Source organism: Mastigoproctus giganteus, chromosome 1 (genome assembly GCF_048544385.1).
Source record: "Mastigoproctus giganteus isolate SK-2022 chromosome 1, ASM4854438v1, whole genome shotgun sequence".
Classification (NCBI taxonomy): domain Eukaryota; kingdom Metazoa; phylum Arthropoda; class Arachnida; order Uropygi; family Thelyphonidae; genus Mastigoproctus; species Mastigoproctus giganteus.
Genome location: NC_143575.1, coordinates 82,004,040 through 82,021,402, shown reverse-complemented (window position 1 = coordinate 82,021,402; position 17,363 = coordinate 82,004,040). Strand labels below are relative to the sequence as shown.

Genomic DNA, 17,363 nt, shown 5'->3' with positions numbered 1-17,363 from the left:
CAGAAATGGCTCAGAAAAGATTTTCGTACAGTGCTGAATTCAAGTTAAAAGTGATCCAGTTTGAAAAAGTGAATGGAAATCGTGCTGCCGAACGTAAGTTTGGTTCCCCTCCAACTGAGAAAACAATCCGAGACTGGCTACGGGAAGAAGAAACCCTACTGAAAACGCCACGGCAGAAGAAGGCCATTAGAGGCAAGTCAGCAAAATGGCCTAATTTAGAGAGGGAATTGAAGATATGGATTGAGGAGCAAAGGGCAATTGGAATTCCTGTGTCCACAAAGATGGTTCAGCATGAGGCAAGAAGAACTGCTGATGAAAAAAAGGAGGACACAATTGGTGCTTCAGATTCATGAAACGGACTGGACTAAGCACGCGTACACGCTTGCCAAAAAGATGCCTGAAAGCCATTAGCAGAAGGTCCTTGAATTTCATTGTTTTGTCATTCAATGTCGGAAGACGCATCAGTTTGAGTTGGGACAGATTGCAAATATGGACAAAGTCCCCCTTCAATTTGATGTCCCAAGTAACAGAACTGTTGATAAGAACGAGGTGAAAACTGTAACTGTGAAGACAAGTGGACATGAAAAGAGACATTATACAGTTGTTCTAGCTTGTTGTGCCGGCGGAACCAAGCTGCCTCCTACGCTGATTTTCAAATGCAAACAATGCCGAAAGAAGACATTCCTCGAGGAGTGATTGTCCACGTTCATGACAAGGGTTGGATGGATCAGGATGGGATGAAGATGTGGTTGGAGAAAGTTTGAAGCAGGAGACCAGGTGGGCTCTTACACAAACCTGCCCTATTGGTGATTGATCAGTTCAGGGCACATATAACAAAAAATACAAATAAGATTGCTGCAGAGCAAAAAACAAAACTTGCCGTCATACCTTGACATCCCAGCTCCAACCACTTGATATCAGCATTAACAAACCCTTCAAAGCTGACATGAGAGACGAATGGAACCGATGGATGACGTCTTCTGGAGACAATTTGACACCAGCAGGAAGGGTGAAGAAACCAACTATAGGAGAAGTTTGCACCTGGATGAAAAGATCCTGAGATAATATCAAGATTGAGATCGTTGTCAAGTCATTTAAGAAGTGTGGCATTTCAAATGCCACACTTCTTAAATTTTTCAAATGCCATAGATGGAACTGAGGACGAGGCAATATATGAAGACTGATTCATCATCAGACATAGATGAGGACAAGTTAATGGATGGGAGTTTTGACCGTGATGAGTTGTATGAATTTTATGATGAATAAAACTTGAGTTCAATAACTATGTAATATTTTTTTTTTCAAATTTCAGGCCCCAAATTTGAGGTGCGTCTTATACATGGGGAAATACACTAACTTAAATTCAAATTACGTGACACCCCTGGAATGTTGTTGCAGCAACCTGGTTGAAAACCACTGGATTAGTGTTTAGAGTTAGATTGAACATTTCTTGCAGGAAAGTAATTAACAGTTTAGTTTCTTCCAATCTGAAATTAATGTTGAAATCGCCACTCATGATCATGGGTATTTTATGTAACCCTTTCTTTAACAGTGCTGCACCTTGAATTGACTATGGCAGCAAAACGAAATGAATGAACTAATTATATCCTGTATGTCACTGTAAAGAGAAATATAGACAACTGTTGTATCACTTGGCCACTAGGCAACAAGCACTCCGCTATACATATATTGCCAATGAGCCAAACACTGACCATCGAACCAGTCATTTGTCGATAGACAGATGACATCTAAGTATGGCGCAACAATGTGTACCTTGTACATCTTGTTATGATATATTGCTACTCCAGCTGTCCATTTGGTTTCACGCTTGAACTGAACCATGCAATCAAAGTTTGGGATGCTAACACTCATTATTATCTTACCAAGTCTCAGATAGCAGCAAAATCTGGCACTGCTGTGTAACAGTGTTAGTGAGGTCTGCGTGGGGCATGCCAGTTGAGTGAGAGAACTGAGAGTTCCTTTCTATCGTGGATGAATTCGAACAAGCTGTCCTGTCTTGTTTGTAGCCAGTTAGTTGCAAGCCTGGAAAAACTCATTTTGTAGATCAATGGTGGATGTAGCATTTCTCAGGCCGTGATAGAATCTCTTGTCACCCGTCGGCAATACGACGTTAGGTCTACTGATGTCAGTTAAGCGGGACAGAGTGACATAAATCAGCTGCTGTTCATGCCCCTTTTTGTAGTCGCAAACCACTTTATCAAATGTGCTGCCTTGCAATCTGTGTATCATCATTGCACAAGCCAGTATATGAGAAGAAAGTAATTTCTTTTGGCACAGGTCGTGCAGTTGTTGTTCCACGATATACTCGTGGTTTATGTTATACTCGTGGCACAGCTGTGCCATCAATGTTGTTACTTGAATGTACTTCGCCTCCTTCTTGCGAACTAACTTTCCAATTTTAGGCGAGGTGGTAAATTCAAGGCACAATTTACCTACAGTGACGTTAGCGAGCCGGGTACGCGACAACTCGGCGACAGTAAACTCAGCAACAAAAATTATATACATAGGACTAAGGTCAACCAGCTATCATCCACTCCATTCTATTCTATGGAGAAACCTTTTATTTCCCAAAATTCAAACTACAGAAATTCAAGTCTCGTGAATGCAACATATCTAAATGCCGCTGGAAAACAGCGTAGATTGAGGTTAGTGAAACCTCTGGTACTAAAATACCAGAGGTTTCACTAACGTACATGTTTGGAATTACCATTAAAAAATAATAATAATAAAATAAAATAATAATACATATATATATATATATGTGTGTACTTACCCAGATGGCTAATTTAGCTTTATTGCCATCTATACTAACAGTCTTCACTTTAAAGTCAACCCCTATATAAAAATAAAATTAATTCACAAGTCATTTTATGCAAGATACGAATGCAGAAAATGTACATCTTTCAACAAAGTTTAATTAATAAATAAGAAATAAGAAAAACTTACTCTAAAGTAGTCATGCCTACATTTGATACAGGAACTTGGGCTGGGTCTGGAAGATCCAGAAAGGAGACGCAAAATGAAATTATATATGCATTAGCATTTATTATTTGATTTTGATTTTTGCTCTTGTTGGAAGTTTAGGAATATGGCTTCCAACAGATAAATTTCCCTGAAATTTTGTTATTAAGTCAACTACATATAAAAAAAAAAAAAAAAAAGATTCTGTAACTATACAAATTTCAGAAAAAAAAAAAAAAAAAGTGATGAGTAGCAACGCCCCCCCTCCACACACCACTGTCTTTTACATGCAAAATTTCAGTTTGACCTTAGTTTTTGAAAGTTCATAACACGGCAACCAACATATATTTTTCCTTGAAATTTTGTTAACTGACATAATACATACTGACAAAAGAAAAGTATAATGTTTTTTTTAAATTTGTTATGAGTAGCATAAATTTTATTTTTCTTTGCATGCAAATAAACTATTATTGCATAGCTCTTTTCTACTCCAATGTGTGCGACAGCATTTAGATATATGCTAAGGAAACAAGCTTCAGCTACTGTGTGTACTAATAGTAGACCATTTGTTATAATTAGCACATGAACCACAGAATCAAAATCAAAGCAAAATCAAACCTTCAAAATTAAAGCAAACAAGATAGCTCTTTTCAAAGTGAGCTTAGCTAGGGCACGTCCCACTTGCTTACACTGGGGATAAACTAAATGGCTTCAAATTTGATCCAACATTTTTCTTATTTTCATAATAACTATGATTTGTGAAATTTTAAATGAGAAATCAAAGAAATCATTTTTGTTAAAGAGGTGCTAAGAGTTTCAGCTGTGTGGATGGACCAGATGAATATTATGAAATTGGTGAAATTTTATCTAGGTCTAATCAACCCATGTACTTATGGATTAATAAGACACTTTACTGCATGAAATACAGTCAGTCCTCGTATAGCACGATAGTTGTGTTCCTAGAAACCCTCATGCAATGCAAAATCGTGCAATAAAAACAACAGGCCCTATGGGAAAAATAGGGTTAGGTGCCGACCACCCAAGATTGAACACACATTTGTAACCAAAACATTACCAAACACAATAAATAATCGTAATAAAATACTTACGTATTTTATTACAACTATTATGTAATAAAATATTGCTAATGCTTTTGCGTCTATCGTAAGCAAACTTGTTTTTTATTTTATTTTCGATCCAAACAGATGACAGCAGTTCCATCTCTTCCAATTCTTTGTGTCTTAATCTAACGGATTTTAATTACACTTTGAGTTGTTCCTGCTATGAAAGTTTTTTTTTTTATTTTCTCTGCATTCTTTGTAATTCCCGGCGTTGCCTCATTTAGGTCTGTAGCACGTGCAATATCACATGGTCTTTCATTTCGCTCAAAGTGTTTCACAATTTCATATTTTCCTCTATCGACAGAGGCGGGCTGGCCATAAGCCTTTACCGGGAAAACCCCAGTGGGCCGGAGGCCGGTGTGATTTTGGCCTTAAGCCATAGTATGAGGCCACTACAAATTTTCCCGGGTGAGAATTTTTTACCCAGTCCGCCTCTGTTTATCGATATTGCTTTTCTTTTTCTCTCTAAATCTGCAGTGTCTTCACCAGGACGCTTCCTTTTCACACCTTTTAGTATTTTACTCATTTTTAGGGAATAAAGCACAATTACAAAACGAGGAGGCACGCTTGATACACATAAACAAAGCTGCGTGTGTGTAACAACTGAATAAACAACACCATAAAGGCAGAGATTAACACCTCACATTTTACTAAAGCACATTTCTAGGGGTTACTACCATAAAACAATAAAAACAATTTCCAGTTGCGTTTCTGCTAGTGGAATCTATTATAAACTAGTAGTAAACTCGATCTAATTGCATTTGCGATTATACCGATAGTTGGAATTGTGTTGATTTTTACGTTATTATGGTGAAATGTGTTTCTCCTTCACTGATATAAAAAACATAAATACATTTTCAGAATCTTCTCTTCATTCCTATCGTGTTGCGTTCGACTGCCATTTCTTGTAAACACAAAGGCCAATCGTGCATAAGCGAATTCGGTTCGTGTTATATAAGATATCGTTCCCCTATTTATAAATCGTGTATGATCGAATTCGTGTAATGTAAACACGTGTTATACGAGGACTGACTGTACTTAACTAATTTATTGGTATAAAAGGATAAATTGATAAAATTAGACCCAAACAGGTCTAATAACAAATTTAACTTCCTTTCAGATTTTAGTACTAAAATTACCCTAAAGCTCCATACTGGGTTCAACAAAATATACACAAAGAGAAATTTACAGATTGACATTGCACCACACAAAATCAATTTCCCAACTAAAGTTTCAAATTAGCCATTACTTCAAAAAACGTAATTACCAACTAACAGAATCTACACAGCCAAACAGATAGTTTTGCAAAAGGAACATCCTAACAGTGACTTCATGCATTCCATATGCTCTTTTGTGGTTCGAACTGCCTTTCAACTATAAACATTGTTGCAAAGTACCAATTCAACTTGTCTGCCATTTCTGCTGGTCTTTCAATGATCCTTCCACTTTTAATAAGTAAGGGGGCCCTATCACATTCACTTTTTTCTTTTTAGGTGCATCAGCACATCTACATAATGCGTCTAATGTCTTCACCAAGTCCATCCGTCTCCTAGTATACAGATTTTCAAGCAATTTTATATTTGTACTTTATATAGATAGTATGAATCAGAGCTGTAATACTCAATATGTTCTACGTTGATAATAATATTAGTAAATTAATAAGAGGAGTTTACCTCAATGTAGTACGTAGAACACTTCCGTATGATACCCTCCAGAAATTTTAATTTCTGGAGGGTATCATACCGTTTTAATTTCTGGAGGGTATCATACGGAAGTGTTCTACGTACTACATTGAGGTAAACTCCTCTTATTAATTTACTAATATTATTATCAACGTAGAACATATTGAGTAATACAGCTCTGATTCATACTATCTAATTAATTTTTAAACTCTTATTGACTATTTCATTCACTTCCTGTCTCTCCAGTAGTATACAGTCGATACACACAATTATGGGAGATTTCCGTTTTAATTTCTGGAGGGTATCATACGGAAGTGTTCTACGTACTACATTGAGGTAAACTCCTCTTATTAATTTACTAATATTAATTTACTAATTTGTACTTTATAAAAAGATTTGCCAAACTATCCCAAATTTCTTTAAAATTATACTAATAGAAATCAAGCAACTGTTATTTCTTTGTCCATCGACATATATAATTTTATATTTCATTCCTTTAAAATGATTTGTCAAGCATTTCCAAATTTCATTAAAATTGGACCAATAGAAATCCAGAAATTACTTTTTTCATATGCTATCCATATATTGTAACTGAAGCAATGGATAATATGCCTGTTGCCATGTGCTGGTTGGAGGAATGAATGAGCAAAGTGGGAGATGCACAAAATTAAAATGTTCTCTATTTATGATGAACTGTTACTATTTGCTAATGTACCTGAAATGTAATGCGCTGCATATCTTAACTAACTTGGTTTTATTCACATATGAGAACTCTACTCTATTTTTAGTTTTCTTGCTAGTGATTTCTCATATTCAGCTTTCACTTGTCTTGCCTATCAGTGATTTTGTTACATACACTTATAAAATACTCATATAAATCATAATCTCAAGATAGGTACTGCCCATTTTTCTTTCTTTCTTTCTTTCTCTCTCAGTTAATAATGATAAACCAAATGTTCGAGAAACTGTTTCCATATGGCTCATTGCCGGTTAATAATCTCCAATTAGCATTAATAGTGGCAAATGATGCAAAAAAATCAATTCTAATCTCAACGATGTCCATTTCCACTTGCAGTCTGCCAAACCCCAGGTATTTTTTCTGACAGAATCTCAGTTATCGGTTGATTCAACTAATACTCATCTCGGTTGTCCAAATTATTCAAAGGTGGACATATGCGCAAGTACCACCTCGTTTGTTATGTTTGTTATTTGGTTTTTAGCAGCATTAGCAACTAAGGCCATATTGCTCCGGGATATGCAGTGGTCATTACCTGACCTTTCCGCATCCTCCATATTTGGTGGTGATGGGCTCGAACCCCGGTCTAATCAAGAAGCATGTGCTATGCACTGCTGCTCCTTACCACCTGGCTACGGAGGCACCTAAGTACCACCTCAAAGGTGGTACTTAGGTGCCTATGCACAAGTACACATGACATATGCACAAGTACCACCTCAAAGGTGGTACTTGTGCATATGTCAATTCCAATATTCCCTGTCAGAGACTTGGTAATTTGGAATCTCCTGTTTTCTATCTTCTCTGGCTCATTGTGTCAAATTCATCCGTTGTCTCTACGTTCTCCCAACTCCACTAATCACTTGGAGCTCTTTGACTTCCTCTCTTTGCAACTTGACTTTCTCCAGTCCAACTTTCCTAACAGCGAGGTAATTTACCTTGGCGATGTTAATGTTCACAACTCCAGCTGTTTTCTGTTTTCTAGTCACACCGACCCAGCTGGTCGAGATGCTGAGGCTTTTGCAATTTCTGACGACCTTGCACAGATTCTTCATTTACCTACAAGAATACCAGACAATCCTAACCATAAAGCCAACATATTTGATCTTTTTCTCACAAACAACCCTTCTAAGTACACAGTCGAAGTGAGTGGTTCTTTAGGTACCTCAGATCACAAATTGGTGATTGTCTCTTCTCCAATGGAGCCTTTATCTCATGGCTATTCCCAACCTCGTATTGTTTGGCATTACAAGAATGCAAAATGGGATGACTTGTGAGATTTATTTTCTTCTTTTCCTTGGTCGGATTACTGTTTCAAAACTTCTGATGTCAACGTTTGCTCAGATTGTGTCAGTGAAATTATTCTTGTAGGAATGGAATCCTTTATTCCACACTCCACTTTAAAATCTCATCCTTTATCTAAACCTTGGTTTTCCAACAAATGTGCTAAGGCTGTTCAAGAGAAGAACGTTGCATATCGTATCTGGCTTGTTTCCAATTCCATTGGAAACAAAAAATGGAATTGTTTCCAATTCCATTTTCTGCCTACACCAAAGCTCTCAACAATTGTTAAGTAGTCATTAATCAGTCCAAACTACATTTTGAACAGGCTAAGAATAGAAAACTTGCTTCTTGCCCTAATGGTAGCCAAGCATTCTGGTCTCTTGCCAAAGCTATTGGCTGCAACTTTTGCCCATCTCTGTTCCCACCTCTGTCAAAACCAGATGGTTCTGTTGTCACTTCAGCCAAGGATAAAGCTGACCTGCTAGCATCCCATTTTTCTTCCAACTCATGTATTAATGATCTTGATAAAACACCTCCCACCATTCCCAACAAGCTCCATTCAATGCCTCTTGTGGTCTTCCATCAAAAAAATGTCAGAAGGATTTTGACGAATCTCAATGCTAAGAAAGCTCCAGGTCCGGATGGTATTTCTCCACTTGTTCTCAAAAGCTGTGCTCCTGAACTTACTCCTGTTCTTTGCCACCTTTTTTCACTTTCTAATTCCAAAGTTGTTTTTTCTTCTGCTCGGAAATTTGCTCATATCCAACTAGTTCCTAAAAAGGGTGACAAGTCCCTCCGATCTAATTATCATCCCATTGCAATTACTTCTACTCTTTCAAAAGTAATGGAGAAATCAATTAACCGCCAACTCTTAAACTACCTAGAAACCTTCCATCAGTGTCGATTCACTGGTGATATTCTGGCTTATGTTACCCATTTATGGACAGATTCAATGGAAAAGTTTGGTGAAACACAAGCAGCTGCTCTTGATATCTCAAAGGCTTTCAATCATGTTTGGCATAATGATCTTCTAAACAAGCTTCCATCTTATGGTTTGCCAACTGTTTTTTGTAATTGATTATTCAATTTTCTCTATGATCACTCAATGAGGGTGATGGTAGATGGCTCTCTGGCTTCTAACTTCTCCGCTAATGCTGGTGTCCCCCAAGGTTCAGTTCTTTCCCTCACTCTTTTCCTCTTGTATATTAATGACCTTATTCCATTGACTGGAAATCCTATCCATAGTTTTGCTGATAATAGCACATTGCATTCCACTTTCCATTCTGAAAAACCTTGCCCTGCTCAATCAGCTTCAACTTCTCGAATATCCGCTACCAATTCCTTAAATGCCGATCTTCAGGTAATTCTCCAGTGGGGCAAAGACAACTTAGTTGATTTCAATCCTTCTAAAACTCAGTCTTGTCTTATATCTCGCAAAAAGGTTCTTCTGCTCCTATACTTACCTTTTGTGACACTCCGATTTCTGGGCAAAATGATATATCTCTTTTGGGGATTACCTTGACTTCTAATCACTTCTAATCTTCTTGGCATAAGCATGTTACAAATATTGCTTCCTCTGCATATAAAAAACTTGGTTTTCTCTTTCGCTCTCGGCGTTACTTTTCTTCCAAACAGCTGTTCACTCTGTACAAATCGTAAATCCGCCCTACCGTGGAATATTGTTCCCACATTTGGGGTGGTGCTCCCAAAACCTTTCTCAGGCTTCTTGATTCCATTCAGAAGAGGGCAGTTAGGTTAATTAATGATTCATCTCTAACAGAATCTCTCCGCTCGCTGTCTCATAGACGTACTGTTTCTGCTGCATGCCTTTTCTACAGATACTTCCATGGGCATTGTTCTTCTGAATTGGCTTCTATAATTCCCGTTCTCTTCTTCAAAACAGTTCGAACACATTCCGCCACCAGCCAACATCCATTTATTGTCCGACTTCAAACTCACAGAACCAAGTTTTCACCTTCCTCCTTTATTCATTCAACTGCCGCTTTCTGGAACAACCTTCCTTCATACATATTTCCTGAAAATTACAGTCTACAGAAGTTCAAGTTTAATGTCAACAAATATCTTCTTTTGCCTTCTCAACCTCCAAACAAAGCACGGTACTAAGTACTATAGGTTCTAATACCTCTTGTGTTTGGGGGTTTCATAAAAAATAAATAAATAAAATAAGCTTATACAGCATCAGTAAAAAAAAAAAAAAAAACTATATTCATTTTAGCAAGGACTTATGTAATACTATTGTTTTCATCATTGAATTTTTAGCTAGAGCTAACACACTTTACAGTACTCATCTCGATAATCATCAACACGTCTTCTGTTCCATCTTAAAATAAATAGAAGTGAGTACCGTAAAATGCATAAGCTCTAGCTAAAATTCAATGATCAAAAAAAAGAGAAAAAAAACTACCCATTTCACCCTATTCATCCCCTCCAACGGCTTGTCTAGTCCTTTCTTGAATTTATTCAAGCTATCCACTTACACAACAGATAGAAGTCTTTACCTGCAATCAACCACCCATACATATCCTGTAACCATTCTCAATTTGAATTTATGGCCCCTCAAGTGTGTAGTCTGAGCAAGAGGAAGAATCCCAATAGCATTGAGCTTGCTCAATCCATTCAAAGCCTTAAGCATCTCAATCATATCACATCTCCAAACACTGCAATTTTCAGAACTGAAGCCTTTCTAGAAAAGAAATCTATAAGAAGCAAGTTGAAGTCATCCAATAATGAGGCAATCACACTTGCTTGGTACCTTTAACTTGCCTAAAGAGATTTTAGGTAATACTCTTCAGTACTGTATAATGCATAACGGCTTGTAACATTATTCCCATTATCATCTTCTGTTTACTAGAAATCAGAACACAGACTCAACATACATCTGAACAGGATCTCACTGGATAGTCTGAATCCATTCAAAAAAGTTTTTGATAAGAAGCTTTACTTCCTTCCTTGGAATATTGCATACAGGCCTGAAAGTCATATCTCAAGAAAGATAAACTGGAGAATTTTTTTTTTTTTTTTTTTTTTATGAAAATCCAAAACACAAAAGATATTAAACCCACAGTACTTAGTATTCCGCATGAGTTTAAGAAAATGCAGAGAAGGGAGACTATTTCAAAGAGTGCTAAGTCTTATCCCTATTAGGAATATCTTAGAAGACTTGATTCTGCACAGCTTAGCAACTGGACACCTCAAGGGAGGAAAACTGATTGAAGTGTATCAGGACCTCAGTAAGATGAGTAAAACAAAATTTTCAAAAATATCTCACTGGTGAATGAGACAAGAACACAGAATACTTGAATAAGTTTCCTGCAAGGATAGCGAAAGAAGAGAAAAGTTGGCAAAATTAAGGGAAGAAATGGATAGATATGTTTTGATGATAGGGATTTTATATACAGGAACTCCCAAACTTACATAATACTTGACTTACGGAAATTTGACTTTACGTAAGTTTTTGCTGCCAGTGCAAACTTAAAAAAATCATGGAAACGTATTTTGCATCCTGTAGGAATAAATGGAGGTATCGTGAAAATAATGTAATGTGAACCGATTGATAACACTTTTTTTTTTTTTTTTTTTTGGTAATTCGTTCCAAGATCTCGGAAGTTGAAATTTTCACTATATAACTAAGCTCTTTATCTCTCTAAAAGTCATTTTTATAATGGAAATTGCACTACACTTTCATCATTATCATATGTTCATTATAAGAATCAATTTTGAATGCCTTTGTGATATTTTTCTAAAACATATTTCTGGAGGTCACTACCATAAAACAATAAAAACAATTTGAATATTATTATATGAATGTAAAATGTCTTGGATAGTACTACTACTACCAGTAATAACTAGAACATCGTCTAAATACCTCCCATAGTATGTGATACGGGGTCGAAAAGGTGTCAAATGTATATGCTCAATCGTTGAGAGATAGATCTCTGACATTAAGCCGCTCAGGCTCAAAATCATTGGCAATCCAAAAATTTGTTTGTAGACCTTGTCTCGAAAGGTGATATAGTTGGCCTCAACAACAGTTTAATTAAGTGAAAAATTTCCTTAATATGTAGCTTCGTATAATTAATCGGTATCGAATTTTTATTTAACATATCCCAAATAATATCTAATGTATATTCAATGTTTACATTTGTATATAACGAGGTAACATCTAGAGAGAATAAACTGTCATTGTTGCCAAGTCTACAGTCTTTAAGATTATTAAATAATGTATCGTAGATCTTAATCCCAAATTGTATTACCTGTCTAAAGGGTTTTATAATGTTTTATCCTGTAGGAAACAATAGGTTGAATAGGAAATCCAGTCTTGTGTGATTTTACCTGACCGAAAAGTGCAGGAATATTGTATGTTCTGGCCTTCAATTCCTTTAACTGGGCCATAGTAATGTAGTCGTTTTTTCGATACGGGGTTAACATTTTATTGTATTGATTGACCAAATTGGTAAACAGTGCCGGGTCTACTTCAAGATAAGTGGAGGTATCTGAAACAACTGAATCTAACTTATTAATATAATCAGGTTTATCTAGTATTACTACTGTATCTCCTTTATCTGCCCTCTGTATAATAATGTCCTTATTTCCGTGAAGTTCTTGTAAAGCTGAACTGTCATGTGTACTCAATTTAGGAAGTCGCGTTTCTTTTATGTTATTCACTACTTGGTTAACTTGTTGAATAAATAAATCTTTTTTGTGGAGCATTACGAAGTCCAAATTCAATATCAATTACGCATTGTTTTTTAGGTAGTTTTCAAGGTGGTAAATTATAATTTTGTCCTTTGGATAAAAGTGAAATCTGGTCCTGCGATAGCATACACGAGGAAAGATTTCTAACCTGTTGATATGTCGGTTTGTTGAATACTGGGTGAGGGGGTGTTTGTGAACTAGCTGACGTATTCTGTGGTAGTACGTTGTGTGTCTGTGGGGGGGGGGGGGTTGTCACCCAAATTGTATGTACTTGGTCGCAAGCCCGCGACAATGTCTTAGAATTCGCACGAACGTGTCTTGACCTATCCGATAATGTTTGCAATTTATTAACGTGTGTTTTTTTTTTTTTTTTTTTTATTTCTGAGGCCTATGCTTCCCATCGCAAATCTATGGAGGTCTTCAATACAGACCAATCGTTCGGATGTAGATAATTTTTTAATTTATCGTGAAGCTTTCTAACCTGGGAAAGGTATTTTTGTTTATTCGAATATCGAGATTTTAAGGCAAGCTTAACAATATTACGCGATGTGGCCAGTGTTAGTTGTTTTATGCCTGAATTTTTTAAATTTAAATTAACCCTGGCAAACTTTGGAACAATGTTGTTTTGAAGGCAATATTTTAGAAAAGAAATATGGTAACTTTGGGCCAAGTATTTTAGTGTTGATTTAATGTAATTTTGCACCAAGCCATTCAAAAAATCCCGCATAATTGTGTGTATCAATAGGTTACACCTGGAGAGATAGAAAGTGAATGAAATAGTCAAGAGTTTAAAAAATGAATTAGATAGTATGAATCAGAGCTGTAATACTCAATACATTCTACATTGATATTAATATTTGTAAAATAATAAGGAGTTTACCTCAATATAGTACATAGAACACTTCCGTATGATACTCTCCAGAAATTAAAACAAAAAAATCGAAAACTTACATTATAGTAAAAAATAAATAATTAAAAACCAATTTAACACAATTCAAATCAATTTAACACAATTAAAAATTAAAAAGAATCTAACGAAAATATTCAAAACAATTTTCCTTCCTGAAGCTGACAACGCTTTTCGACCGTATGTCGTAAAAGTCTATGCATCGGAGATCATATTTGATCTCTGATGCGTGGAACTTCACGCGCATGCGCAAAGACAAATAATCACTATTTAAGTTTCAGTTTCAACCCTATTCGGTAATTTTCATTCCTGTGATCATGACATATAGTCGAAAAGCGTTGTCAGCTTCAGGAAGGAAAATCGTTTTGAATATTTTCGTTAGATTCTTTTTAATTTTTAATTGCGTTAAATTGATTTGAATTGTGTTAAAGTGATTTGAATTGTGTTAAATTGGTTTTTAATTATTTATTTTTTACTCTAATGTAAGTTTTCGTTTTTATTTCTGGAAAGTATCATACGGAAGTGTTCTATGCACTATATTGAGGTAAACTCCTCTTATTATTTTACAAATGCAATTTTATTATATAAATCAATACTTAAATATAAAATTTGCTCACCTATAGTTGCTGCAAGTCCTTGATCAAAAACATCATCTGTGAACCTCAACAATAAACTATAGAGAAGGGGTTAAAAAAAAAAAAAAAAAAAAGGATATTTTATGATATCTAGATATTTGCACATATTGGAAGCATGCAAACAACTATAATAAAAACTCAATCCAGTAATGAAAATAGTATTACTAATGCAATTAAAAAAAACACTGACAGATGTAAAACTTTTTTTGCTTTCTTAAAAAAATAAATGTTGTAATTGGGAAAGGATGTTACATGGTTTCTATCCATATGGTAAAATTTATTCCACACACATATATATAATAAAATAACACTATTATGCCGCATGAAAATTCTTAACAAATAGGTTTTATTAAACTCATATATAATAAAAGCTCAATATTACATTAATTTTTTAGCAGGTGACATTTCAGAATTCTTGCCAAAGTCCATCTTCAGACCATAAGTGCTATGAGCGGATATAAAACCATCTTCACGACATGAAAATTACTATGAAATTAATCAAGAAAATCACAACTAATATTAAGTTAATGTATACACTTATATTAATATAATTTGAGAATACAAAAGATTTAGAAGTCGATAGTAAAATTAAACCAAAAGTTAAATATTAAATAGAAACATGAAAATTATACCTATATACACTTTGGAGGAACCAGACTTCTTACTTCCTGCAGTGTAATACAAACAACAAAAACTTGCCTAGTGCAGGGCTATATTAAGAGAACCAGGTAAGGTATGGTTCAAGGCTTTCAAGGCCAGATGGATGAATGTCAAATACAAAGAGCTTCTTCCAGGCTAAATAAAGACTTAAGCCAGGGATTCTGTTGGAGTTTGGATATCTGTGTGGCATATCATCTCAATATGCCTGACAGTTCTGATCTGATAGAGGTGATCTGAGCGAGGTGATCTGATAGAGGTGTATAAAGCCTTGAATGGTTTAAGCATGCTCAATGCTGATGGGATTCTTCCTCTAGCTCAGAATAATCACCTGAGAGGGCATAAATTCAAATTGAGGAAAGACAGATGTAGGATAGACGTGCGGAAATTTGCCTTTAGCCAGTGGGTGGTTGGTGGAACAGACTTCCATCCCTTGTGGTGGAGGTTGATAGCCTAAATAAGTTTAAGGCTCAGCTGGACAGGTATTTTGAATGAACAGAGGGGTGAAGTGGAAGTGGGTTTTTTTTTTTTTTTTTTTTTTTGGCTGATGCTGCATAAGCTTGCTTTCTTACATCAAATGCCTCTCCTAATGCTAATGTGCACATTTAAAGGATATTAAATTAACTGTGGTAGGATATTAGAAAAATATTCTCCAAGCCTTGTTTTGGACTTTCCTAGCTACTGTACATTCTGAATTCCACCAGGGTTTTAGGAATGGTGGAAACCAATGTAGATGTTTTTGGAACTGCAACTGCTGCTGCATGGACAACACCTTCTGTAATGTACATAACTGCAGCATTGATAGGCTCTTGGCTGATTCTTGTGATGTCAAATTGTGCTGAGATATTCAAAGGCATTCCAATCGGCCTTATCGAACTTCCACTGAGACATCCTTGATGGTTGACATGGTCTTTTTTCAGTCAAAATAAAAATACCACGGGGAAATGATCAGTCCCATAGGGATTTTCTATAACCCCCATGTGAATAAAGGGAGAAGAGAAAATGTATGGATAGGTGTGCAGAGGTGTTCAAACCCACAATTAAGAGAGGGAGCTCATTATTTTCAAGCATATGCTCTATTTTACAGACCCTCATAGTAGAGCCTGCACTACCCCAGAGGTATTATATCCATTAAGATCTAATAAAAGAACAGGAGCAGGCAGTTGTGCAATGAGATCATCAAGGTCTGTCTGGGAAATGTTGATCCCATGTGGCAAATACACTGAACACATCATTAAAGGAAACCCTACAAAGCAGTAAATAGCAACTGCCTCTATGGTGGTTGTAAGAGGATTACTTGGAAAGGAGTATGGTTGCTCACTAGGATGGAGATGCCACCATGGGCAGATCCACTCCCAGTCCTCTCTTTACATATTATGCTGGCATCACATATGTAGGATCTTCATTTGGCTTTAGATGTGTCTCTTGAAAACAAAGGCACACTGGCTTGCCTATGGAGAAGGGTCTTAATGTTCTGTCGGAATCCATGGCAATTCCACTGTATGAATGTGGCCATTATTTGGGCTTTGTGGATCCATCAGACAGCTTCCAAAGTGCCAAGGGCTTAATTTTTTTCAGTCTTGGATTTATCTTTCTTGGGAAAGTATGGATGTTGTCCGGTGTTCCTTTCTTCCTTAGCAAAAAGTTCCCAAAACTGAATCTTCTGCTGCCTCCTTTACCTCAATATCCATGTTTTTGATCTTATCTCTTTCTCTCACTGTGTTACTGGTGGGGCATTACAAAGCACAGATATAGGAGTAGCAGCTGACTGGTCGTTCTTGGCAGATTTTTGTGACTTAGTAAATAGCTTGCGATACGAGTAAATAACTATGATGATGGATGGTAAAATCATTTCCATTTGTATCCCTACAGTACACTTCCCAGAAACTTTCTGGATGTATGAGAATTTGGTGCTATTTACTGGTTGGATGCATTTCCTGGCCTCTTGGTAGAAAATATTCAGTTGTTTTCAGTTTTTTAATTTCTTTCTTTTCCTTCCACTGCTGGCATGCTTCAGAGTATGCACAACATTCCTATCCTTTTGCATCCATATTCATTTGACAAGTGTCACTCCTTGGTCTTTCAATTCAGAGCAGATCTCTTCTTCGGAGAAGAAGATGGATATGGCTATTGGGATTTGATGGGAATGTTTCTGACATGAAGCTTCAATGGGATGATCTCCAGAACGCAGTCTTTTTCCAGATTTTGGAGATCCTGCCAACTCTTCTGATCCTTCCTATATAAAGAAGGGAGACATTTTTCTGAATGCCTGCTCTCAACAGAATGGATAATGAAGAAAAGTGGTATCATTGATGGTGGTATATCCTCAGTTCTAGGTCTTTTTACAGAAGTATTGTGTGTATCACTAAGTGATTAGGTAGGGGCCTTATTGGACCCCCGCCCCAGAAAAAGGAGGATTTAAATTACTTATATGAATAAAATAAAAATCTCTCATGCCCTAAGCACATTTTGCTTACTGGAGGCTTGAAGTGGTGAAACCCATGTTTGGTTACTAGAGCAAAGTTTCCGGCATATTTGCCCATACTTCTTCTTCTTCAACCCATGCACGGTACTAAGTACTATAGGTTTGATACCTTTTGTGTTTGGGATTTAAAAAAAAAAAAAACATCACCCACCATAGAGCCC

At 36.2% G+C, this 17,363-nt stretch overlaps 1 protein-coding gene across 2 annotated transcripts in view; it reads right to left on the bottom strand.

Moving 5' to 3' along the window:
• LOC150090934 (ras-related protein Rab-18-B-like) overlaps window positions 1–17,363 on the bottom strand; it is a 77,601-nt gene that overhangs the window by 26,678 nt on the left and 33,560 nt on the right. For both annotated transcript variants that reach the window (XM_090380733.1, XM_090380725.1), the window contains exons 2-3: window positions 14,043–14,098; window positions 2,795–2,856 (exon numbers count right to left, since the gene is read on the bottom strand). In XM_090380733.1, coding sequence (XP_090236859.1) covers window positions 2,795–2,856; window positions 14,043–14,098 — 118 coding nt within the window. The remainder of the gene's footprint in view (window positions 1–2,794; window positions 2,857–14,042; window positions 14,099–17,363) is intronic.